At 43.4% G+C, this 26,086-nt stretch overlaps 1 protein-coding gene across 1 annotated transcript in view; it reads right to left on the bottom strand.

Moving 5' to 3' along the window:
- Nucleotides 1–8,449: 8,449 nt before the first annotated feature.
- The window catches only part of LOC311248030 (MAP3K7 C-terminal-like protein), a gene marked incomplete at both ends in the record, with an annotated part of 40,223 nt that continues 22,586 nt past the window's right edge, over nucleotides 8,450–26,086 (bottom strand). The window contains 2 exons of the mRNA XM_084338991.1: nucleotides 8,450–8,630; nucleotides 16,714–16,829. Of these exons, the coding sequence (XP_084195117.1) occupies nucleotides 8,450–8,630; nucleotides 16,714–16,829 (297 nt within the window). The remainder of the gene's footprint in view (nucleotides 8,631–16,713; nucleotides 16,830–26,086) is intronic.

Raw genomic sequence — 26,086 nt, 5'->3', positions numbered from 1 at the left:
TACAGTTTCCCACCCCCCCCCTCCACCCAACCACCTCCAATGTACAGTTTCCCACCCCCCCTCCACCCAACCACCTCCAATGTACAGTTTCCCCCCCCCCTCCACCCAACCTCCTCCAATGTACAGTTTCCCACCCCCCCCCCTCCACCTCCAATGTACAGTTTCCCACCCCCCCCCCTCCACCCAACCACCTCCAATGTACAGTTTCCCACCCACCCACCCCCCTCCACCCAACCACCTCCAATGTACAGTTTCCCACCCACCCCCCTCCACCCAACCACCTCCAATGTACAGTTTCCCACCCCCCCCTCCACCCAACCACCTCCAATGTACAGTTTCCCACCCACCCACCCCCCCCCTCCAACCAACCTCCTCCAATGTACAGTTTCCCACCCCCCCCTCCACCCAACCACCTCCAATGTACAGTTTCCCACCCACCCACCCCCCCCTCCACCCAACCACCTCCAATGTACAGTTTCCCACCCACCCCCCCCCCCCCCCCCTCCACCCAACCTCCTCCAATGTACAGTTTCTTCGTCAAATTTATGTACTCTCTTTTTCTTTTCTTTTTTTTACTCTTTTTGTATCACAAACAATACTGTATTTGTAAATCTGGTATGTCATAAATGTATAGATGTAGCAGTACTGTCTACCTGTATGTCATGTATGTCATATATGTTACGATGAATTGAAAATGGGGGACCCTGATGTAAACAAGACGAAAGTCTTTCTCTGGTATGCAACCCCTTAACAATTGTGTGTATTGAGCTGTACTGTATTGTACCCATTCTGCAATCTGTTAATAACATTATCAATCAATCAATCAATCAATCAATCAATCAATCAATCAATCAATCAATCTGGGTTGGGGAGCTTGTTACACCATTGTGAGAATAACACCCCCCCCCAGGAGCTCGGATAGGAGTGGGTCTGAGGAGGCCAGGAAGATGCAGAGCGTAGGGGTCTTGAGGGTGTGTAGTTAGAGACCACTGACCGGAGGTAGGAGGGAGCAAACAAGAGAAGAATACACACACTCACAAACAAGTAGGATATAGGTCAAAAGGTGATTTCTTTGTAGGTCAAAAGGTGATTTCTTTTTAGGTCAAAAGGTGATTTCTTTTTAGGTCAAAAGGTGATTTCTTTCTAGGTCAAAAGGTGATTTCTTTCTCGGTCAAAAGGTGATATTTGTCATTAGAACAGCTTGGATATTAAGCCATACGATCTTCTCATCCTTTTTGTCAATCACCTGACCCACAACATTAAAAAAAAAATGACTCAATTTCCATAAATACCATCTCACTAGTTGATTTAGAAAATTCTAGCATCGTGACACACAAAAAAAACATTTTCAAATTCATCACCTTAATTAATTAAAACTCAAGTTGCACGTGTGTGTGTGTGTGTGTGTGTGTGTGTGTGTGTGTGTGTGTGTGTGTGCGTTTGTTTGCCCGTGTGTGCATCCTGGGAAGATTCCTTCCTTAATCTCTTCATGTAATGAGTTTTCTCTTCTTTTTGGTATTCAGATTAATTCTGGGATTGGGCTCAGGGCAGTGCAATAGCAGCGTTGGCTTCTCTCTAATCCCCCTAACCCCATAATTCTTAATCAAAACCTGCAAAACCAATGGTATTTATTTATTTATTTATTTTTTACTTCTTTTTTTTTTATCATCATCTCTTATCCATCATGAATGAGGCCATGGATTACCATGCTGCTGACAGCTGTGGTTTATACCCTCCTCTTCCTCCTCCTCCTCCTCCAGTAACCTATGAAGACTTCACCTGAGGAATGTGTTTTATTTGTTCCCTCCCTGTGACGTTCTCTCATCACCTTTGTCGTCGTTTGCTGCTTCCCTAAAAGCGGTTCTCACGCACCGGATACTAGGGTGGAGGATGAAAATGAAATCCAGAGGAACGATGTTGGAGACATGTGGATCGGGGGGGGGGGGGGGGGGGGGGGGGGGGGGGGGGGGGGTGGGGGGGGGGGAAGGAGGGACGCAGATGTGAGTCACGGTAAACAGGTTAAGGATTAGGATCCTGGCGCTCATGGTGTGCAGGAGGAGAGAGAGACACACACACACACACACACACACACACACACACACACACACACAGAACAGCCACACGGTCAGTGTTTAAGTCCGTGAAGGACAAACACAGTGCCCTTAAAGGAACACGGCAACATTAAATGGTAAATGGCTGCATTTATATAGCAGCTTTTATCCAAGTCAAGTCAAGTCAAGAGTTTTATTTGTCACGGCATACAATTTTGTTCCTCACATTTGACCCATTCACTCACACATCATTCACACACCGACGCCGGAGGCGACCATGCAAGGTGCCACAACCTGCTCATCGGGAGCAGTCAGGGGTTAAGTGTCTTGCTCAAGGACAATTTGACACGCTGCCCGGGAGGAGCAGGAATCGAACCGGGAGCCTCCGGATTACCAGGGCGACTGCTCTACCTCCCGAGCCACTGCCGCCGTCAGAGTCGGACAAGAAGATAGATACCAGTTCCCTCTCTGTGCGTTCAGTAGGAAGCTATAAGGCTGCAAGCTAACAAACAAATGGAAGCGGGTGCGGACCAGCCAAAAACACCTTTCCCCGGAGTTTTAAACTAGGCTAGATGCTGCCCCCGTGTGGATGATTTTTACATTGCAGGTTTCAAATGCTTACCACTCTGTCCATCTGAAGTTTATTAATTAACTGCTGTCTGTTATTGTTGTCATTCATTTCAGATTTTTTATATGTTATGCTGTAGTGTAAAGCACCCTGTGCATTCGTGCTGTGAAGGGTGCTATATAAATAAAGGTTGTTCATTCATTGTGTGTTTTTTTCTTGATCTACTTTTTCTCCCCCTTTTTCTGTATTTTTCTCCCATCCCAATTTAGTCGTTATGCCAATTCCCTCCCCTCCCTTCCTGGTTCCGCGCATTTTGCCCTCACTTGCCGGTCTAGGGAGGGTTGATAGATACTATCACATGTCCCCTCCGATACATGTGGAGTCAGCCAGCCGCTTCTTTTCACCTGACAGTGAGGACTCTCACTGGGGGAGCGTAACGCGTGGGAGGCTCACACTACTTCCCCCAGTTCCCTTCCTCGCTGAGCAGGCGCCCCGACCGACCTGTAGGAGTCGCTGTTTACAATGACCAGGATACATACCCCGCCGGCTTCCCACCCGCTAACACTGCCACTTGGTTAGTATGGACGACCGACCAAGCTGGAGGTACCGCTGACAGCTGGATTCGATACCAGTGTCTCTGCGGTGGTAGGCAGACGCTTAGTCGGCTGCGCTACCCAACCGCCCTCATTCATTGTGTTTATCGCTTATTAGATTAATATGAATATTAATTTAACACTTTGGATGCCAGCGACGCGTTTTGTTGTTAGTTCATGTTGAGCCAGTTGAGTGCCGGCAACGCTATATAGCGTTTGTTTGTCGTATTTTTTTTTATTGGCGATTTTAATGAATATTTCATCAATCAGCCTCACACAATGTTTCGCAGAGTCTCTCTGAGCTCAATTGGGAAGATACCGCCCCCTATCGTCTCTCCCTGTGTAACTGCACCCCATTAGTTTAGACTGATGAAGGGCGGGGGGGCCAGTTTCCTCATTTTACTTTTCCGTCAAGCCAACTGAAGAGACCAAGTGATCGCCGGCCCTCAGAACAGCGTGGATTATGTATTTCCAGCACCCAACGCTGAATCAATAAACGCAATCGATATTGGAATGGCGATCAGGAATTGGAATAATATTTTTGGATAACATCTGATCTGAGGTAAGGAATCTATTTTACCAGTCTTGGGATAATCAGAGCTTTTTTCACATATATATCAACGTGTCCCATATGTGTGTGTGTGTGTGTGCGATCAGGAAATGAGAGAATATACTTTTCAGATTGCTTCTATAGCGTGCATAAGTACACATATACTATCGATAATCTAGCGTTTATTTGAAAACGATATATAAATAGGCCGAAAAATTACAACGTTTTTGTGGATGCCAGAATATTCCAGTAAATGGCGTTTATCACGGAATCTATATATTTTCCTGAAAAACAAGGGCTTTTCAAAATGCTATAAAACGGAAATGAACCGATTAAAAAACAATCCGTTTCGACAATGTTGACTGCAAACAAGTCATTGATAAGCGACGGACAGATTAGACACATAATTTAAGACAGAGATTATGCGTTCACAACGCTATCATTGAAGTGGGTGCTGGCATTTAACCACGTTTTACCATGTTAACAAGTGGCAACCAAAGGTTAAGATATTAGAATAAAATATTAATTGTATTAATTACCCTGCCTATGTTAATACTTTGAGCGCCCAAGGTTAATTCCGTATTAGTCCCTTGAATGCCCAAGGCCACTTCAATGTTAACTTAATATCGCCTAATCTTTTTTTAAATTATGGCTATGTGTCTAATCTGCCCGTTGCTTATCAAAGACTCATTTTCCAGTCAACATTGTCAAGGCAGATTGTTTTTTTATCGCTTCATTTCCGTTTGATAGCATTTTGAAAATCACTAGTTTTCGCGGAAAAAACGACCCATTCTATGATAATCGCCTTTTACTGGAATATTCCAGAACGTTGTCATTTGTCGGCCTATTTATGAATCGTTTTCAAATAAACGCTAGATGATCGATAGTATATGTGTGCGCACACACGCTCGTGCCGCGCACTGATAATCGCTGCTCTTATTTCCTGATGGCTTTTACAGTCAAAACAGCCATATCACATATTGGGGAAACGCTTATATATCCGTGAAAACGAGTCTGATTATCCTAAGACTGATAACATAGATTCCTTACCTGACATCGGATGGTATCCAAATGGCATATTCCAATTCCTGATCACCATTCGAAAAAATCGATAATTGTATTGATCAACCATGTATACAGTAGAACACATAATCCGCACGGCTCAGAGGCTCCAGAATGAACTCTGGTAACCCCGGCTGCATGGGTGAGACGTAAAATGTGGAGTCAGAAATCCTTTCTCCCATTCACTTTCATTGAGTCCAATCCAAAAGGGTGATTTACCATCTGGGAGACGATAGGGGGGCGCTTTTTTCACATCTGAGAGCCTGGGGTGACTGGATATCCAACGGTAGGCTTGCTTGATGCAATATGATTTCAGATCGCTAATAAAAAATTAAATAAAAAAAAGTGAATATTCTTGTGAGTGGGCATTCACCCCGCGGGGGGTAAACCCGAGAAAGCTCGGGTTGGGCAATCAAAGTGTTAATGTCTCTGACCAGGGCCTATATATAGCTGAGTTTATCATTTGTGAGTGGTCTAACGTTCAGTTCAGGTCTGTTTTTGTCCTGCCTTCAATTTTTTTGGGCCCATTTATATTCCTTTGAAATTATGTATTTGTTAAACCTTTGTTTGGGTAAATAAAACCCCTTATTTTTGCCTACACCACTGTGTCCTCCTCTTCTGGCTACTTGTTCTCTTACAGTGAGATTGCTGTTCATTGACTATAGTTCAGCTTTCAATACCATAGTCCCCACCAGACTGGCTGACAAGTTCATTGATCTGGGTCTGAACTCCGCCCTGTGCGCCTGGATCCTGGACTTTCTAACTGACAGGCCCCAGGTGGTCAGGGTGGGTGGACACACCTCCAACTCAATCACCCTGAGCATCGGGTCCCCCCGGGCAACAAAATTATTGACAGATTTTAAAAACTACCAGCCAGGCAGATTTTTTACCAGCCAAAAATTATAAATAGCTTTTTAGTATATCGCCATGTGTTATTATTACTATATAATACTCTCATATGCTATTTTCAATTAATATCATAAACAACAGAAGGAATATTAGCATCATTGTGAGTGGACTGAAGGAATGAGTCAGCGTTAATAGTTTTAAATGCAAATAATTTATTGAAACATAGAAGTGGGGTCGGGACACACACACACAGTTTCAACTCACCACACCCGCATCATATTGTAGTCTAGTCTGTCTTCAAACTTCCACTCCTCTCGAAACTTTTTTATATTTGAATATCAACATTATCTGTCCATCCTCAGTAATCCTCAGTTTACTATAATATACTCCTGTCCTGAGTCCTGACTAGTGACTTCATCGTCTTTCCAAACGCACGCACACACACAGAGAAAGGGAGAGTCCCCCCCCCCCCCATTTCCCTTTCCCCAGTCCACACTGTCTGCTGTTCTCTATGGCTCTGCCGCTGATCAGGATTAGCTTGTTAGCTTACGCTAACGTAACGTTAATTTTGGGCGATGTGGGCATAAAGGAATGGCGACGATGCAAAGCATGTTAGATGCATTTGACCCGTTGTGAGAGAAAAAAACACCACAGACTTATTTCGGGTCGCAAAATAGGCGCACTGCTGTGTAGCCCTGCTCCTCTGCTTGACCGCCCTGCGCCACACAGACATTAGCACGGACTGGGCGGATATGACTCGTCGAGTTGCCACAGGGTTTTTCAAAATAAGAGTATCGATATGAACCCAACGTTGCTAGCTGCCGGAGCCATAGATATTATGACTGGAGCTGCGCTTGGGGCAGAAATGAGACCCGGCACAGGATTTTCAAAATAAGAGTATCGATATGAACTATTTTGTTACACGCCAGGTGGCGGGCAGACCTCTCATTGTTACTCGCCAAACCTTAAATCACCATTGGCGGTTGGCCGGTACTTATTTTGTTCCCTGGGTCCCCCCAGGGCTGTGTCCTCAGCCCCCTGCTGTATTTGCTGTACACACATGACTGTGTGGCCAGGTTCAGCTCCACCCCTGCAGGACTTATACAACAGCAGGTGCAAATCCAGAGCCTGCAGAATAATAAAGGACCCTCACCACCCCAACAACAGCCTGTTCAATCTGCTGCGGTCAGGCAAGCGCCTCTGTATACATGCAGCAAGAACAGAGAGACTCAGACTCAGCTTCTTCCCCCAGGCCATCAGAACACTGAACACTGATCTCTCCACACACAAGCACACATGAAAACACACACCACACATCCTGCACTCTCTCACACACAAACACACTACAGGTCACTTAATTTGGCCACCTTCATTTCACTACATGTCTCGTGTATGTAGAGCAGTCGTCTGTAAATCCAGAGGTTCCCGGTTCGATTCCCCTCCTCCTGGGCAGCGTGTCGAAGTGTCCTTGAGCAAGACACTGACTTAACCCCTAACTGCTCTCGATGAGCAGGTTGGCACCTTCATGGTCGCCTCCGCCATCGGTGTGTGAATGTGTGAGTGAATGGGTAAAATGTGAGGAACAAATTGTAAAGCACTTTGGATAAAAGCATTATATAAATGCACCATTTACCATTTTACCATTTAAACAAATCTTTACAGCCACAAACCCCAGCAAATACAATAAGAAAAAACTCAACATTTACCCGTTTAGTGTTAGTCTCCATCGCTCCATTCTAATTTATCATAGTGGGTGGTGGTGGGGCTAACCGTTTGTCTACGTGTGAATCACTGATTGGGCTTTAATAAAAACATTAAAAAAAAATCAACAGAGTTCCTGCTCATGTTAAAATACAATGCATTTTATTTATAGTAGTAGAACGATAAGCAACAGCTTGTTTATCATATTGTGTTTCTCCTACAACAAGCAGGTAGCACGCATCAAAAAACATGACAGCAGTTTTACAGCAGTACATGGTTTAAAATAAAGAATCATCCATCTCTCATTCAGCTGCTGAAATATCCTCACGTTGGACTTATTATTAAACTCCGGATAAACACCATCGTTTCTGACTCACGATAGTGACGTCCTCGTCTCCTTCATAGCTACCGCGCACACGGTACTACCGCCACACGCAAGGCCTGAAGAGAGCTGTGACCTGTATCAAGCCCCGCCCTCTTTTCCTCAATCCTCCAATCACGACTCACGCGGGGAGGCAACGGTTGTGATCGGAGGATCGGGAAAAGAGGGCGGGGCTTGAAATAGGCCAATAGGGTAGATGAAGCATGATGGGGGGGGGGTTGCCACAAAACGCAACATTTGGACCACGTCTTATCACCTATGGCGCAGGTCTCCACAGGACCAAAGACAACGTATCAGACAAATCAAATCCACAGTTACTAAACAAAAACAAAAAAAACATAAGCCATATATTGCAATGCCAACCAGAAAGTTGCTGTCTGGTCTTTAAGATTGCATAATTACAGTGATGGCCAGTGGCTTTTTTCTTTTTCTTCCTTTTTATTTTTTTTTTACATTCAGTTTAATATAATTACAAAAACACTTAACACTCATCAGGAACCGACAGAGACACACGTGATTCCTATAGAAACGTGAAGACGTGGCGTCTTATCGCCGTGGTGATCAGCTGATCCGCGGCGTCTTCGACCGCCCTGCGTCTGCGGAGCGCGGGTAAAACGCCGGCTCTGTCTCAGCCGGGGGGGGGGGGGGGGGGGGGGCGTTTAGAGGTCTCAGGGGTTCTGTGGAGGTCGGAGGTCACGAGGGGTCCTGCCTCATGTTATCGGTCAGGCTGAGTGTCTCCAGCTGCTGAGCGCGCTCAGAGTGGACCGTCGCCAAGGAGCGGTTCTCCTCCTCCAGCACCCGGAACTCCTCGTCGAGACGGGCGATCTCCATGGCCACCTGCTCGTCCTCCACCAGCTCTGCCAGCAGCTTCTGCCTGGGGGGGGGGATTGGTAGTATGAGAGAATGATCTTATTTCTTAACCCTTTTCACTGCCACGCTACCAACGGGTTAACCCTTTCACTGCGACAATACAGAAGGTTAACCCTTTCACTGCCACGCGACAAAGGGTTAACCCTTTCACAACCACACTATCAATCAATCAATCAATCAATCAATAAAAAAAAATTATATAGCACATTTAAACATGACACTTGTCAACCAAAGTGCTTCACAATGGATGCTTGGTTCATACACATACAGCTCATTATAGTAATATTCCACAATTATTACATTGATAGTAATAATGGCACACAGTCATAAATTCACCAACATGCGCACTGCCATGTTTGGCGCGGAGCGGGGGGGGGGGGGTAGGGGGGGGGGGCTGGGGTTGACGAGACAGCCTTGGCTCCCCCCTCCAGCCCGCATACGAGTTAGCTGCCATCGTGAGGCGCTGGGCCATACACGTAGGAGGGGGGAGGGGGGTGGGGGGGCCCTTTCAATACCACAACAAGTTTGTGTTTGCGTGTGTTCATGCCACTTGGCTAAAAGGGGGCGTGGCAGTGGGAATGGCCTATCGCAAAAACATTGCAGCTATTATGAATTTGAGCTTGTATGCTTGTATGTCTTGTGTAACGCTTTCACTACCACACCCTTTCACTACCACACTTGTTGTGTGGTAGTGAAAGGATAACCTTCTGTAGTGTGATAGTGAAAGGATAACCTTCTGTAGTGTGGTAGTGAAAGGTTAACCTTCTGTAGTGTGGTAATGAAAGGGTTAACCGTCTGTAGTGTGGTAGTGAAAGAGTTAACCTTCTGTAGTGTGGTAGTGAAAGGGTTAACCTTCTGTAGTGTGGTAGTGAAAGGTTAACCTTCTGTAGTGTGGTAGTGAAAGGTTAACCTTCTGTAGTGTGGTAGTGAAAGGTTAACCTTCTGTAGTGTGGTAATGAAAGGGTTAACCGTCTGTAGTGTGGTAGTGAAAGAGTTAACCTTCTGTAGTGTGGTAGTGAAAGGGTTAACCTTCTGTAGTGTGGTAGTGAAAGGGTTAACCTTCTGTAGTGTGGTAGTGAAAGGGTTAACCTTCTGTAGTGTGGTAGTGAAAGGGTTAACCTTCCGTATTGTGGTAGTGAAAGGGTTAACCTTCTGTAGTGTGATGGTGAAAGGGTTAACCTTCTGTAGTGTGGTAGTGAAAGTGTTAACCTTCTGTAGTGTGGTAGTGAAAGGTTAACCTTCTGTAGTGTGGTGGTGAAAGGTTAACCTTCTGTAGTGTGGTAGTGAAAGGTTAACCTTCTGTAGTGTGGTGGTGAAAGGGTTAACCTTCCGTATTGTGGTAGTGAAAGGGTTAACCTTCTGTAGTGTGATGGTGAAAGGGTTAACCTTCCGTAGTGTGGTAGTGAAAGGGTTAACCTTCTGTAGTGTGGTAGTGAAAGGGTTAACCTTCTGTAGTGTGGTAGTGAAAGGGTTAACCTTCCGTATTGTGGTAGTGAAAGGGTTAACCTTCTGTAGTGTGATGGTGAAAGGGTTAACCTTCTGTAGTGTGGTAGTGAAAGTGTTAACCTTCTGTAGTGTGGTAGTGAAAGGGTTAACCTTCTGTAGTGTGGTAGTGAAAGGTTAACCTTCTGTAGTGTGGTAGTGAAAGGGTTAACCTTCTGTAGTGTGGTAGTGAAAGGGTTAACCTTCTGTAGTGCAGTAGTGAAAGGGTTAACCTTCTGTAGTGTGGTAGTGAAAGGGTTAACCTTCTGTAGTGTGGTAGTGAAAGGGTTAACCTTCTGTAGTGTGGTAGTGAAAGGGTTAACCTTCTGTAGTGTGGTAGTGAAAGGGTTAACCTTCTGTAGTGTGGTAGTGAAAGGTTAACCTTCTGTAGTGTGATAGTGAAAGGATAACCTTCTGTAGTGTGGTAGTGAAAGGTTAACCTTCTGTAGTGTGGTAGTGAAAGGTTAACCTTCTGTAGTGTGGTAGTGAAAGGTTAACCTTCTGTAGTGTGGTAATGAAAGGGTTAACCGTCTGTAGTGTGGTAGTGAAAGAGTTAACCTTCTGTAGTGTGGTAGTGAAAGGGTTAACCTTCTGTAGTGTGGTAGTGAAAGGGTTAACCTTCTGTAGTGTGGTAGTGAAAGGGTTAACCTTCTGTAGTGTGGTAGTGAAAGGGTTAACCTTCCGTATTGTGGTAGTGAAAGGGTTAACCTTCTGTAGTGTGATGGTGAAAGGGTTAACCTTCTGTAGTGTGGTAGTGAAAGTGTTAACCTTCTGTAGTGTGGTAGTGAAAGGTTAACCTTCTGTAGTGTGGTGGTGAAAGGTTAACCTTCTGTAGTGTGGTAGTGAAAGGTTAACCTTCTGTAGTGTGGTGGTGAAAGGGTTAACCTTCCGTATTGTGGTAGTGAAAGGGTTAACCTTCTGTAGTGTGATGGTGAAAGGGTTAACCTTCCGTAGTGTGGTAGTGAAAGGGTTAACCTTCTGTAGTGTGGTAGTGAAAGGGTTAACCTTCTGTAGTGTGGTAGTGAAAGGGTTAACCTTCCGTATTGTGGTAGTGAAAGGGTTAACCTTCTGTAGTGTGATGGTGAAAGGGTTAACCTTCTGTAGTGTGGTAGTGAAAGTGTTAACCTTCTGTAGTGTGGTAGTGAAAGGGTTAACCTTCTGTAGTGTGGTAGTGAAAGGTTAACCTTCTGTAGTGTGGTAGTGAAAGGGTTAACCTTCTGTAGTGTGGTAGTGAAAGGGTTAACCTTCTGTAGTGCAGTAGTGAAAGGGTTAACCTTCTGTAGTGTGGTAGTGAAAGGGTTAACCTTCTGTAGTGTGGTAGTGAAAGGGTTAACCTTCTGTAGTGTGGTAGTGAAAGGGTTAACCTTCTGTAGTGTGGTAGTGAAAGGGTTAACCTTCTGTAGTGTGGTAGTGAAAGGGTTAACCTTCTGTAGTGTGGTAGTGAAAGTGTTACACAAGACATACAAGCTCAAATTCATAATAGCTGCAATGTTTTTGCGTTAGGCCACTCCCAATGCCACGCCCCCTTTAGCCAAGTGGCATGAACACACACACAGACACACAAACTTGACCTCCGTGCCCAATCTCAGCCTCCTAGGGCGAAACCCGTGGCCACTAGAGGGCGACAGACTGTAAAGTGACCTACTAACTACTGTGTAGAGCTGCTGGTCGCAGCTAATAAAATAAATGGTGTCAACCAGGCGGTGAAACCGCGCGGGGGGGGGGATATAGCGGTCAAACAACTCTTACAGCCAAGTCACGCCGTTTCATCGCTTTAGCAACCTTTCTTCAATCCATGACGTGCAGAGCTGACACAACACACTGGTGGTGACCGGGGTTTAAATACAGTTCAGGGCCAGTGCCATTGATCATCGCTTACATTTGAGATGAAGGGGAGGGGTTGTTTGAGTTATTTTATTTTATTATTATTTTTTTTATGTGGTTCCTGCGATTACATATATATATATTTTTTACACACCTAAACTAAATTAATTCTCTGAAATCCTGTGACAAGTGAGTGTAGAATCTGGCTCCCAAACATGAGGGAAGTGTACAGTGTTGCAATGTAGTGTGTGTGTGTGTGTGTGTGTGTGTGTGTGTGTGTGTGCGCGTGTGCTTGTGTGCTTGTTTGTGCACAGCTATAATTGAGTATCTCAGAGAAAGAACCATATAATTCCATTAAAAATATTTAGAGGAACAATATTTTCAAACTTTATTATCTAAATGTTAAGTTAGAGTGTTGTGTTCATTCATGGTTAAATACAGTAGAGGTTGAGTACTTTATTATCTAAAGATGGTAAGTTAGTGTTGTGTTCACTCATACTGTAGTTAAAGACAGTAGAGGTTGAGTACTTTATTATCTAAACATGGTAAGTTAGTGTTGTGTTCACTCATAGTTAAAGACAGTAGAGGTTGAGTACTTTATTATCTAAAGATGGTAAGTTAGAGTGTTGTGTTCATTCATAGTTAAAGACAGCAGAGGTTGAGTACTTTATTATCTAAAGATGGTAAGTTAGAGTGTTATGTTCATTCATAGTTAAAGACAGTAGAGGTTGAGTACTTTATTATCTAAATATGGTAAGTTAGAGTGTTGTGTTCATTCATAGTTAAAGACAGTAGCGGTTGAGTACTTTATTATCTAAAGATGGTGAGTTAGAGTGTTGTGTTCATTCATAGTTAAAGACAGTAGAGGTTGAGTACTTTATTATCTAAAGATGGTGAGTTAGAGTGTTGTGTTCACTCATAGTTAAAGACAGTAGAGGTTGAGTACTTTATTATCTAAAGATGGTAATTTAGAGTGCTGTGTACATTCATAGTTAAAGACAGCCGAGGTTGAGTACTTTATTATCTAAAGATGGTAAGTTAGTGTTGTGTTCACTCATAGTTAAAGACAGTAGAGGTTGAGTACTTTATTATCTAAAGATGGTGAGTTAGAGTGCTGTGTACATTCATAGTTAAAGACAATATAGGTTGAGTACTTTATTATCTAAAGATGGTAAGTTAGAGTGCTGTGTTCATTCATAGTTAAAGACAGTAGAGGTTGAGTACTTTATTATCTAAAGATGGTGAGTTAGAGTGTTGTGTTCATTCATAGTTAAAGACAGTAGAGGTTGAGTACTTTATTATCTAAAGATGGTAAGTTAGAGTGTTGTGTTCATTCATAGTTAAAGACAGTAGAGGTTGAGTACTTTATTATCTAAAGATGGTGAGTTAGAGTGTTGTGTTCATTCATAGTTAAAGACAGTAGAGGTTGAGTACTTTATTATCTAAAGATGGTGAGTTAGAGTGTTGTGTTCACTCATAGTTAAAGACAGTAGAGGTTGAGTACTTTATTATCTAAATATGGTAAGTTAGAGTGTTGTGTTCACTCATAGTTAAAGACAGTAGAGGTTGAGTACTTTATTATCTAAAGATGGTAAGTTAGAGTGTTGTGTTCACTCATAGTTAAAGACAGTAGAGGTTGAGTACTTTATTATCTAAAGATGGTAAGTTAGAGTGTTGTGTTCACTCATAGTTAAAGACAGTAGAGGTTGAGTACTTTATTATCTAAATATGGTAAGTTAGAGTGTTGTGTTCACTCATAGTTAACGACAGCAGAGGTTGAGTACTTTCTTGTGGACTTTACAACAGCAACAACACAACACAGGCTGTCCAAACAGAAGACTTATGGTTCTTGGGTGCAAGGGTTCATTGTGTGCAGAGACCGTATGTGAGTGCAGTACGTGACAGTATGTATGTTTCCGCAGCATATTGAAAGGAGAGGGCTATGTTTCTGCCCGCCTGCCTCGTCATATTCCTATCTGAGCTCTCAAGGCCAGACCTCGTCCCACGAGAGCCCGTGGCACCCCGCGGAGCGGCCTTGATGTTCTCTATTTAGGAACTGTAAAAGGACAGTGAGGAGTGCCCAGGGACCTGAAAATCCCTCCGCTAAGACCACCACCAGTTGCTGAGGACACAGGGGACAGTGTGTGTGTGTGTGTGTGTGTGTGTGTGTGTGTGTGTGATTGTTTGCACAAATGCGTGCATGTGTGTGTGTGTAGAGTAGAGTAGGAAAGTTTCACTCTAGAAATAAACAACTGACATATACGGACATAAAGAAATCCTAAAAACAACGCTGTAGGCCACTCTAAAAATAGCTTTTAAACACTATTTACGGACAAAAAGCAAAAAAAAAGACAATTCACACGGTGTGAATTAATCTTCCTTACCGGGAAAAAGAAGCAGAAACAAAACAAATAAACAGGAGCAAAGCATTAACACAGCGGCTTCAGGCATTTAAATGAAAAAGAAGCATCAAGGACAGTGAGGTGGCAGGCTCAAGCATTTACATTACTTTTAAATTTCACACAAACTTTATTAATTGCATCAAGATCAATAAAATAGTTTTGAATAGAACGTTGTCACTCCTGATGTCATTATATAAACCGTGTGTGTGTGTGTGTGTGTGTGTGTGTGTGTTCTCTCATGCATGAGTGTTCGCCTCAGCGTGTGTCTGTGCGTGTGTGTTAGCATAATGTGTGCATGCACACATATGTCTCTCTCTCTCCTAGGCCAATGGTAGGGATTTACAGCAGGGGTAATGTTTACCCTGGTGCTACTGTCACCCGTGTAAAAGCCACAGACTCATCCGCTTAGCCCTCCGTACCCAACCTCAAATTTGATTTGATTTATGGGAAGTGCGCTTACCGTCTTCTCCAGAGTCAGACAGGAAGATAGAGACCAGTTTCCTCTCTGTGCGTTCAGTAGGAAGCTATCCGGCTGCAAGCTAACCTAGCTTAGCACAAATTAATTAAAACCTCTCCCGGGGTTTTAAGCAAGGCCAGTGGTCCGTATCCGCTTCCATTCATTTGTGCTAAGCTAGGCTGGCATGCAGCCGGATAGCTTTCTGCTGAACACACAGGAGAGAAAATCGGTGTCGATCCTCTGGTCTGACTCTGGCGAAGACGGTAAACGCATTTCCCATGATGTTGCCGCATTCCTTTAACACTTTCCGTGCCAGCAGGGGGAGCTAAAGATAGCGCTTGAGTGCCGGGCGCTGTAGTCAATGGGAGAGCGATCACATTTGCGAACGCATAAACTATATCTTAAATTATGGCTATGTGTCTAATACGCCCGTCGCTTATCAATGACTTGTTTGCAGTCAACATTGTCGAAATGGATTGTTTTTTTAATCGGTTATACCATTTTGAAAAACGCTTGTTTTTTAAAACGTTCAGAAAAAAATAATATTCTGCAGGAATCGCGCTTTACTGGAATACACAAAACACGTTGTCATTTTCGGCCTATTTATGAATCGTTTTCAAATAAACACTAGATTATCGATAGTATATGTGTACTTATGCACGCTATAGAAGCGGGCTGAAAAATCGATTCTCTTATTTCCTGATCAGCACACACACACTCACAGCCACACACACACATATGGGACACGCTGATATATAGGTGAAAAAAGCTCTGATTATCCCAAGACTGGTAAAATTGATTCCTTACCTCAGATCAGATGTTTTCCAAAAAGATTATTCCAATTCCTGATCGCCATTCCAAATATCGATCGCGTTTATTGATCCAACGCTGGGTGGTCGAAAGACATATTCCACGCTGTTCTGAGGGTGGGCAATGACTGGGATCGTCTCCAGTTACATGCCTGATAAGTAAAATGTGGAATCCGGAGTCTTTTTTTACCAACCATTTCATTCAGTCCATTCCCAATGGGTGCAATACCATCCGGAGAGACGATATGGGGCGGTATTTCCCCTGTTCGAGCTCGAAGACCAGTCCCAGTGGTAACGTGAGGCTAGATTGATGAATGGAATGAATGGAAATCGCTAATAAAAAAAATAACGATTAAAAACGAGATTTCTCGTCGCCTGGCACTTCAACGGTTGGCATGAACTAACGAGATTTCTCGTGGCTGGCACTCAAAGTGTTAAGAGCATTTATGGCAAATCCATTTATCGTTTGGGAAATTATATTAAAATCAGCCTTCAACCATTACCAACAACACGAGAGCCATTTTGCCTGGTCTCTATTCAGACCATGTTGGTTAGAATGGTGGAATACGCAGGCGATATTTTACATGTCTGCACTTTATGTGCTCTTTTTTCTGTTGTGAAGCACTTTGAGCTGCAGTTTCCGTATGAAAGGTGCTATTAGGGGTGTAACGATGCATCGATTAATCTAAATGCATCGATTCTAATGTGTTCGATTCGATGCATCGATTTGAATATGTTAGAATCTATTATAATTGAAATTAATCGATTTTTTTTTAAATGTATTTATTTATTTTTTCTTTTATGTTTTTTTTGTGTGTGTATTGTTTTTATTGACCTATAGTCCATTCATGCTGAGTGAATCAGTTCTCCCAGCCACATTTGTGTATTCAATTTCTTTTGGGGAATTAACTGATAGAAAATGTATCGAAAATGTATCGAATAGAATCGAATCGAATCGTGGTCAAATGAAGAGATTTCATGATGCATTGAATCGTTGCCTGAAGAATCGTAAATCGAATCGAATCGTTGTGAGGTCGATTCGTTACACCCCTAGGTGCTATACAAATAAAGTTTATTATTATTATTATAAATGTGGGCGGAGGCCTCACTCACCTGCTGTCCTCCAGTGTGGCGATGTCGTGCTGGACCTGGTGGAACTCGCGGGCCATCCTGCAGTGCTCCCGGTACACCTGCACACTCTCCCTCAGAGACACGCAGGGCGGGACCGGCTGAGGACACCAACCAACCAGAGACGAGAGGGACGAGAAATAACAGGAAATATCTCAGGTTCGATTTGGAAGAACGAGGCACAACATGGGTAACGTGGGTAAATGGTGCATTTATATACATTTACATTTACATTTAGTCATTTAGCTGAGACGCTTTTATCCAAAGCGACTTACAAGTTCATGTACGACAAGTCATCAGGAAGGGCACAACTCTATCAGCTGAGTAACAATGTTCATCAAAGTGTTGAGTGCTACAGTGTAAGTTAGTTTATTAGGACAAGTGCATGACAGTAAGGTTAGTTAGGGTTAGATTTAATTTTTTATTAAAATTTTATTTCAGATAATGGCTGAAGAAGTGCGTCTTTAGTCGACGGCGGAAGATTGGACGGGATTCGGCTGTCCTAACTGGGGTGGGTAGTTCATTCCACCATTGTGGGGCAAGGACTGAGAATAGCTGGCTTCTCCTTGATGACCCTCCCGGAGCTCGGATAGGAGTAGGTCTGAGGCGACCAGAAGATGCAGAGCGTAGGGGTCTTGAGGGTGTGTAGTTACCGTAATTCCTCTAATAGTAACCGGTATTCAATTAAAAACCGGGTCTCTATTAATGACCGGGTGCGCTGTTGAGCTAAGCAATTATAAGCCGGCCTCCTAATACAAGCCGGGTTTCATGTATATTCGAGGAATTACGGTATTTCCCTCAACGGATTTACCATAGGCAATATATTTTGTTATTGTTGTTATATGCTGGCCTGGCTGTGCAGTAAATACCATATAATGGTATGGTGTTAATGTTTACCAAGAGAGTAAGCCTACCTCAGAATTGTATAAAACAAAGTTATTATTATTATTATTATTATTATTATACCAGTATTGTGCACTATTTTACTTTATTTAACTTTTTTTGACCACCTGTAATTGCACTGTTTACTACCGTATTTCATACAGTACTTGCTTGGTTTCAATAAATGAACCCAGTACATTTTACTGGGTTCAAACTGACACAAAATGTTGATTTATTCATTATGATCTGTTTGAAAATTAGAAATATAGGCCTCTCTCTTATACATGCCTCCTCCTAATACAAGCCTGGTATCCGCTACAGTTGAAACAAATACAAGCCGGGGTTACTATTAGAGGAATTACGGTAGTTAGAGACCATTGACCGGAGGTAGGCGGGAGCGGTTCCCTTTGCCGCACAGTATGCCAGGTCGAGGGCCTTGAAGCGGAAAAAAAATATAACTTGAGAACTTGAGACTCACATCACCGCACTGACTATCTTGTATTTTGCACTAGAGACTCATATCACTGGACTCTCATCACTGGACTATCTTGTGTTTGTACTTTTCTTTATGTTATATTGTATTTGTATCTATACTTTAAGTGTATCTATAGTGTATATAGATACTGGACTGTATAGGACTGTGAAGCTATGTATCCCCCCCATGCTGCTTTGACACCCGAATGTCCCCAAGGGGATTAATAAAGGATCATCTTATCTTATCTTATCTTAACTCTTTTATCCAAAGTGCTTTACAACTTATGCCTCAAATTCACCCGTTCAGTCACACATTCCCACACCGACGGCGGAGGCAACCAATGCAAGGTGCCAACCTGCTCATTGGGAGCAGTTAGGGGTTAAGTGTCTTTCTCAAGGACACTTTGACAACGCTGCCCGGGAGGAGCGGGAATCGCACCGGGACCCTCCGGATTACCAGACGACTGCTCTCTCATGAAACTAAAATGTATAGGCCTAAAAGATGTTGCAGTAAATTGGTTTAGATCCTACCTCACAAACAGAGAACAGGTGTGGGAGAGGCTCTTTCCACAGTTAGAGAGGTCACATGTGGGGTACTACAAGGCTCTATTTTAGGGCATTTATTGTTTTTAATCAACAACATGCCAGCAGCAGTGTCATGCAGAACAATGATGTATGCAGACGACTCCACATTACTAGTATCAGGAAAAGACACAAAGATTGAGGAAACTCACAGTCTTTAGTTAGAGACTGGTTGATCGACAACAAGCTGTCACTACATCTAGGAAAGACAGAATCCATCCTATTTGGCACACATAAGAGGCTCAAGAAATGTGAGAAAATCAAGGTACAGTGTGAAGGAAACATAATCGAAAGCAAAACAATTGTCAAATATCTTGCCGTTTCCCTGGACCAAGCTGTTGATGGGGAGGAAATAGCAACCACGGCTCTATCCAAGATCTCAAAGAAGCTGAAATTCCTGTATCGATACACACACTTTCTTAAAAAAAAAAAAAAAAGTTTAGTAACATCACTCACACAATGTCACTTTGACTACTCTTGTTCCACGTGGTATAGTGGCCTTTCACAAAAGCTTAAGAACAAATGACAGGTTGCACAGAACAACGTCATTAGATACATGCTAAATGCTCCTCCCAGGACTCATATCGGTCCCACAGAAAGGAAAAAAGTAGGGTTATGTTACGTTCTGGACACCGACCTCGGTCGGTGACCACCCACTTTCCTGGCATATGTCACTGGGCTTGTCACCTGTCATTTCCCTGTCAATTAGTGCTGTCACTTAGGGGTGGTTCCTGATTGGCTGTCACGGGGGTGTGTGTGGAATGTTGGTATTTGGTCTCTATTTAACATACCTCTCTTCTGCTGTCCATTGTCAGGTCTTCACTAATTGCGTTCGGGGATAACGCGGACGGTTCTACTGTGGACCTCCAATAAGCTCCCATTTACCTTATCTTACACTTGTGCTTTTAGCACTTGCTCTCTCTTAGAATTGACTCTGTGTTCTTACTATTAAAGTCGAACCTGTTCAAGAGTAAACACTCTCTGTCTCTGTGATTGCCTTCAACCATTGGAATTCACCTACCTGCATTCTGACAGAAGACCTGACCATAAGAACTTGGCTTACATCCAAGGGGCTAAACGCCTTAACGCTCGCCAGGCCAGGTGGACGTTGTTCTTCACACGATTTCGATATACCATCTCCTATAGACCCGGCTCCAAGAATATCAAACCTGACGCGTTGTCGCGCCAGTTTGATCTTCCTGGGCGGGAGGAGCAGCCCCATCCCATTATTCCACCGGCCTTGATTTTGGCACCCGTGTCTTGGGGCATAGAGAAGGTGGTAAGGTCGGCGCTAACGCGGGAGCCCGATCCTGGTGGGGGTCCTCCGGGATGGTCGTATGTTCCCAAGGTGGCGCGCTCACGCTTGCTACAGTGGGCACATGCGTCATCCCTCACCAGCCACCCAGGGGCAACCAGGACCCTGGAATTTATCCGTAGGAGGTTCTGGTGGCCGACAGTGGAGGGGGATACGCGTTCCTTTGTGACGGCCTGTCCGGTGTGCGCACGTAGTAAGACCTCTCGACGGGCACCGGCGGGTCTCCTCCGACCACTTCCTATTCCTAAACGACCCTGGTCACACATATCTCTGGACTTTATTTCTGGTCTTCCCCTTTCGGACGGGTTCACCACCATTTTGGTGGTGGTGGATCGGTTCTCTAAGGCGGCTCACTTTGTCCCTCTCCCCAAGCTTCCTTCGGCCCGGGAGACTGCTGATTTAATTATACAGCATGTCTTTCGGGTCCACGGGCTGCCAGTAGATATCGTGTCGGACCGGGGTCCTCAGTTCGCCTCCAGGTTCTGGAAGGCGTTTGCCGCCGGCCTCGGCGCCTCTGTCAGTCTGTCGTCTGGGTTCCATCCACAGTCGAACGGACAGACGGAGAGGGTCAACCAGGATTTGGAGGGGGTCTTGAGGTGTTACGTTGCCGGTAGTCCGGCAACGTGGAGTAGGAGGTTGGCTTGGGCTGAGTACGCGCATAATACCCTTCTCTCCTCTTCTACCGGTATGTCTCCCTTTCAGTGCCAGTATGGTTTTCAACCTCCTCTGTTTCCCGAGCAGGAGCAGGAGGCGGAGGTGCCCTCGGCCCAGGCACATGTGGCTCGCTGTCGCAGGACGTGGAAACAGGTTCGGAAGGCGCTACAGAAGGTTTCGGTTAGTACCCAACGGCAGGCTAACCGTAAGCGTCGTCCGGCTCCAGTTTACCGTCCAGGGCAGCGGGTTTGGCTTTCCACCCGGGATCTCCCTCTCCGGGTGGAATCCAAGAAGCTGGCTCCTCGCTTTATAGGACCATTTAAAGTGATTCATCGGGTTAATCCAGTGGCTTACAAGTTACGACTTCCGAGCTCTATGAGGGTTCATCCGACGTTTCATGTGTCCCTGTTGAAGCCATTCCTCTCATCGCCCTTGGCCCCGCCACTGCCTGTGGTTCCTCCGCCCCGGTTTATTGGCGGTCAACCCATTTACACGGTGCGGAGGATACTGGGTTGTAGGCGGAGGGGTAGGGGGTTTCAGTTCTTGGTGGATTGGGAGGGGTACGGGATAGAAGAGCGTTCTTGGGTGCCTCAAAGGGATATTTTAGATCCCAGCCTGATCGTTGATTTCCGGCGGCTGAATCCCGAGGCTCCTAGGTGAACGTCTGGTGCCGTTCGTCGGGGGAGGGTACTGTTACGTTCTGGACACCGACCTCGGTCGGTGACCACCCACTTTCCTGGCATATGTCACTGGGCTTGTCACCTGTCATTTCCCTGTCAATTAGTGCTGTCACTTAGGGGTGGTTCCTGATTGGCTGTCACGGGGGTGTGTGTGGAATGTTGGTATTTGGTCTCTATTTAACATACCTCTCTTCTGCTGTCCATTGTCAGGTCTTCACTAATTGCGTTCGGGGATAACGCGGACGGTTCTACTGTGGACCTCCAATAAGCTCCCATTTACCTTATCTTACACTTGTGCTTTTAGCACTTGCTCTCTCTTAGAATTTACTCTGTGTTCTTACTATTAAAGTCGAACCTGTTCAAGAGTAAACACTCTCTGTCTCTGTGATTGCCTTCAACCATTGGAATTCACCTACCTGCATTCTGACAGGGTTAACTTATTACCAGTCGAGGATAGAGTCAAACAATTAAAACTAAACCACATGTATGATATAGTTAATGGTAGAGCCCCACAGTACATGTCCTCAAATGTGGACATGATAAGAAATAAACACCACCGTAACACGTTCCTGGTGTAAAGAGTAAGACGGCCAGAAACTCATTATTTTACACTGGTATCTCCATTATGGAACAGCCTGCCTTTGCACATCAAGCAAAGCCAGACTAAAGCTTTTTTTTTTCATTTTATTTTTTAAACAAAGGTAAAGGTGCTAGGTTTGAGATTTTTAAAAATGTTCCATCTTCTCTTAGTGTAGTAGCAGGGTTGTGTTTGTTTTTTTATTGTTTTTACTGGTATCGTGTTTTTCTATTGTGTTTTTCCTAGGGCTGTCAGTTTATCGCATTAATTTGATTAATTAATTACACAGCAAATTATCGCGTTATGAAAATTAACTCAAAATGTATTAAAAAAATTGGCGTAGCGGAGATTGCGTTCGTCACCAACGCCGGAGATGCTGGGTTTGAGCCCAGCTCCCGGCGTTGTCACCAGCTTGGCTGGCCGTTCACACTAATACAATTGGCAGTATTAGAGGGTGGGGAAAGCTGGCGGGGTGGGTCCTGGGCGGTGTGGACAGCGACCCCTACAGTTCGGTCGGGGCGCCTGCTCAGCGAGGGTAGGATCTGGAGAGAGGTAGTGCGACCTTCCACACGTTACACTCTCCCAGTGAGAATCTGAGCGGCCAGGCTGGCTGCCGGCAGGCTGCACATGCGTCGGAGGAAAACATGTGACAGTCTCCGGCCTCTCGGACCAACAGTAGGGGGGGTGCGCAACAACCAGGAAGGGGGTTGGGAATTGGCATAACGACTAACAGTGGGATGGGAGAAAAATCGGAAAAAGGAGGACAAAAAAATAATAATAATAATAATTTATTTAAATATTTTTTTATCTCATTCATTCCATAAGAAGGTAGAATACACATTTACAGACTTTTTTTTAATATGGTCCATTTGCATGTTCTTGGTATCTGAATCTAGGGACATCTATGGATCTCAGGGAATGTATTCCCAGTGTCAGAAATACTGTGTCTAGGCTTGAGTAAATTGTAATGAACCAAATGAGAATATCAATGACATTTTTTTTTTTATCTTTGACTGTGAATAACACCATGCAAAAATTTACCAGACCTGAACAATCTAAGCCAATGAATAAATGGAAGATGATTAAACGGAAGGTTTTGTAGATACAGTACTGAATTCTGCCATCCGGACACATGCCATTTGAAATATGATTATAGAATATAGAATATCAGGCCTAAAATGGTTATGCGATTAAAATGCGATTCATTCATTACAAATCCTGTAATTAATTAGATGCATTTTTTTATCGCCTGACAGCACTAGTTTTTACTGTTTTTTTTTTAAATGTTTTCCATCGAGGACCACTTTGGAAATACGTGTTTTATGTAATGCTTTTAAGTGCAATCCTCTGGAGTGCAGGGTCGTGATACTGTACTTCAATGTTGTGTATGATACTGTGGTTTTCCAAATCAAATCAAATCAAATAAAAAACTCCCTCCTGAGCCAGAAGACATCTGGGCGTCCACCATTTAGAGATGCAACAAGTACATAACAGAATCTTAGGTCTCATGTCGAAGTGTTTGTTCGTTGTAAATAATAATAATCACATCAGGAGGGTTGGGTATCGAACTAGATCGATCTGTACCAGATTTCGGTATACATGTTTAGTATGAGGGTGTAATATTACTAGACAAGTGGGAGCCTTTTCCACAAATATATATATATATTACTGTCCCGTCTCTTGGGTCTTTGGAAAGACCAGACTAGGTCAGAGGAGTTTGATAGTATTTTCTGAGGATGGCCAGATAATGTTGATATTTAAACATTTTAAAACATAATACATGATCATGGCATTTATTTTGTGTGGTGTGTTACAACAATAAATAACTAAATTATCATTTATCTTATATTATAATGATATATTATTATAATTATAATATAATTATAAATATTAAAATATTGAGAAGTGTGGACTTATTATTATTATATATTTTTATATATATATATATATATATATATATATATATATATATTAGTGCTGTCAAACGATTAAAATATTTAACTCGATTAATCGCATGATTGTCGATAGTTAACTCGCGATTAATTGCAAATTAATCGCATTTTTTTAACAGATCTTTTTCAAGTTCCAAGTTTTAATACTCTTATCAACATGCGAGTCAACAAATGCTTGCTTTGTGCAGCCATTTAACACAAAAGGATGACCCTCATGCATTGCAAATTTGCATCAAATTCAAAACAGAGTGATGCACAAAATAACTTAAAAGAAAATAATTATTTAAAACAATGAATAAAGTGTGCATGAAATAATAGGGGAAAGAAAACGTTAGGAACTTGTTACATTCACACACACAAGGGCTGATTAATCACACACCCCCCTCTCTCTCACACACACACTCTCCCAGCTCTTTTTCTCTTTTGCCCCTTCCTCATCTCTCTCACCCCCCTCTTTCTCTATATCTCACACACACACACACACACACACACACACACACACACACACACACACACACACACACACACACACACACACACACACACACACACTTCAGAAACAAACATAGTATCAATGAGAGCATCAATAATACACCTGAGTGAAGTCTAGTAAAAAAAAAAAAAAAAAAAAAAAATTTTGTTAATCTTGAGTTAAAAAAATTAGTGGCATTAATAGAATCGGGAGTTAACGCGATATTAACGCGATATATTTGACAGCCTTAATATATATATATATATATATATATATATATATATATATATATATATATATATATATATATTTTTTTACAACTGAAATATATTGTTTTGTTATTACATAGAGAGTTAAGTACTGAAAACTAATTCCAGGAACTGATACTGGTACCGGTTCAAATGAAAACCCCAATTGCACGACACAGACAGGTAATCAGAGTTAGCCAAAACAAGGGCATAATTTATTCACCACAAAAAAGCGGCACTGTCCCTTTAAGGGAGAACTCAAAACACACAGGTGAATCTTCTAGAGTCCATGAATGAAATTAAAGTTCTGAGTCTGGTCCTGTTCAGACTCACCAGAACACTTGCCGACGGGCAACACAGCAAACGGGGTCCATGAAAACGGAGTGAGAAACATAGGCATCCTCCCGTGGAAGCATTGAGAGCGATGACGATGTCTCACACCAGGAACGAGGCCCACGGAGAGAGAGAGTAGGGCAGTGGATGGCACGACGTCTCACCCCAGAGACGCGGCGGTAGACGGAAGCAACATCTATGCTTTGTGCAAAAGCCAACGTGGCCTTCAGTTTCTGCAACGATTTCAACCGGAGCGTAGCAGATATGTTCCCTGACTCTGCCTCTGCTCAGAAGTACTCGGCTGGGAAAACTAAAAGCCATCAAAGGTAAGATGATGAATGAATGAAAACTTTATTTAACAGATTGCAGAATGGGTACAATACAGTACGGCTCAATACACACAATTGTTAAGGGGATGCAGACCAGAGAAAGACTTTCATCTTGTTTACATCAGGGTCCCCTCCCCCATTTGGTGGCAGACTAGCTAGCAGCTAACGTTACTAATGAAGAGACAATATACTAGCCTAGGTTTACCCTGCTTTCTGTTAAATGGCTGCTGTGAAAAGGATCTATAGATAAGACTGTTTTGCTAATATAAAGGACAATCAAATCTAATCATTGGACTCTTTTGCTCAACAGGTGCCATAGCTGTGGAGTTCGATGACGACGTTACAAGCTAAAGCTCAGCCTTTTTCATTGTTGTGCGACGATGCAAGAGACCCCCACAGGGGATGAAGTCGTATCCCCCATCCATTCCAGAGTGATAAGACAGTCTAATTAGATTAGATTCAAATGTATTGTCATTATACAGTACAACGAAGACATTTGGCATCCAACCAGAGTGCAAATGTAACAGTAAAGTGCAATAGTAATATACAATACTAATCAGATGTATGTACAGTACAGATCACTGCCTATTTTTATTGTATTTTGCACAATCAATGCGGGCGTGACCACCTGCATTTCACTATGTATGTGACAAATAAACCTCTTGATTCTTCTTGAGTTGTAGTATTAATATGTAGCCTACAGTGATGAAGGTATAAAGACACTATGGTAATACATTGATTGATTGCTAACTTTAACAGATTTCAGAATGGGTACAATACAGTATGGCGCAATACACAATTGTTAACACTTTAAGGACCAGCCACGAGTTTATACGTGTTACGGTGCCATGCGTTGTGGT

This window comes from Notolepis coatsorum, assembly GCF_963971535.1.
Source record: "Notolepis coatsorum genome assembly, contig: SCAFFOLD_152, whole genome shotgun sequence".
Taxonomy (NCBI): Eukaryota; Metazoa; Chordata; class Actinopteri; order Aulopiformes; family Paralepididae; genus Notolepis; species Notolepis coatsorum.
Note: the sequence above shows the minus strand (reverse complement) of the source record. Positions and strands in the feature narration are given on the sequence as shown.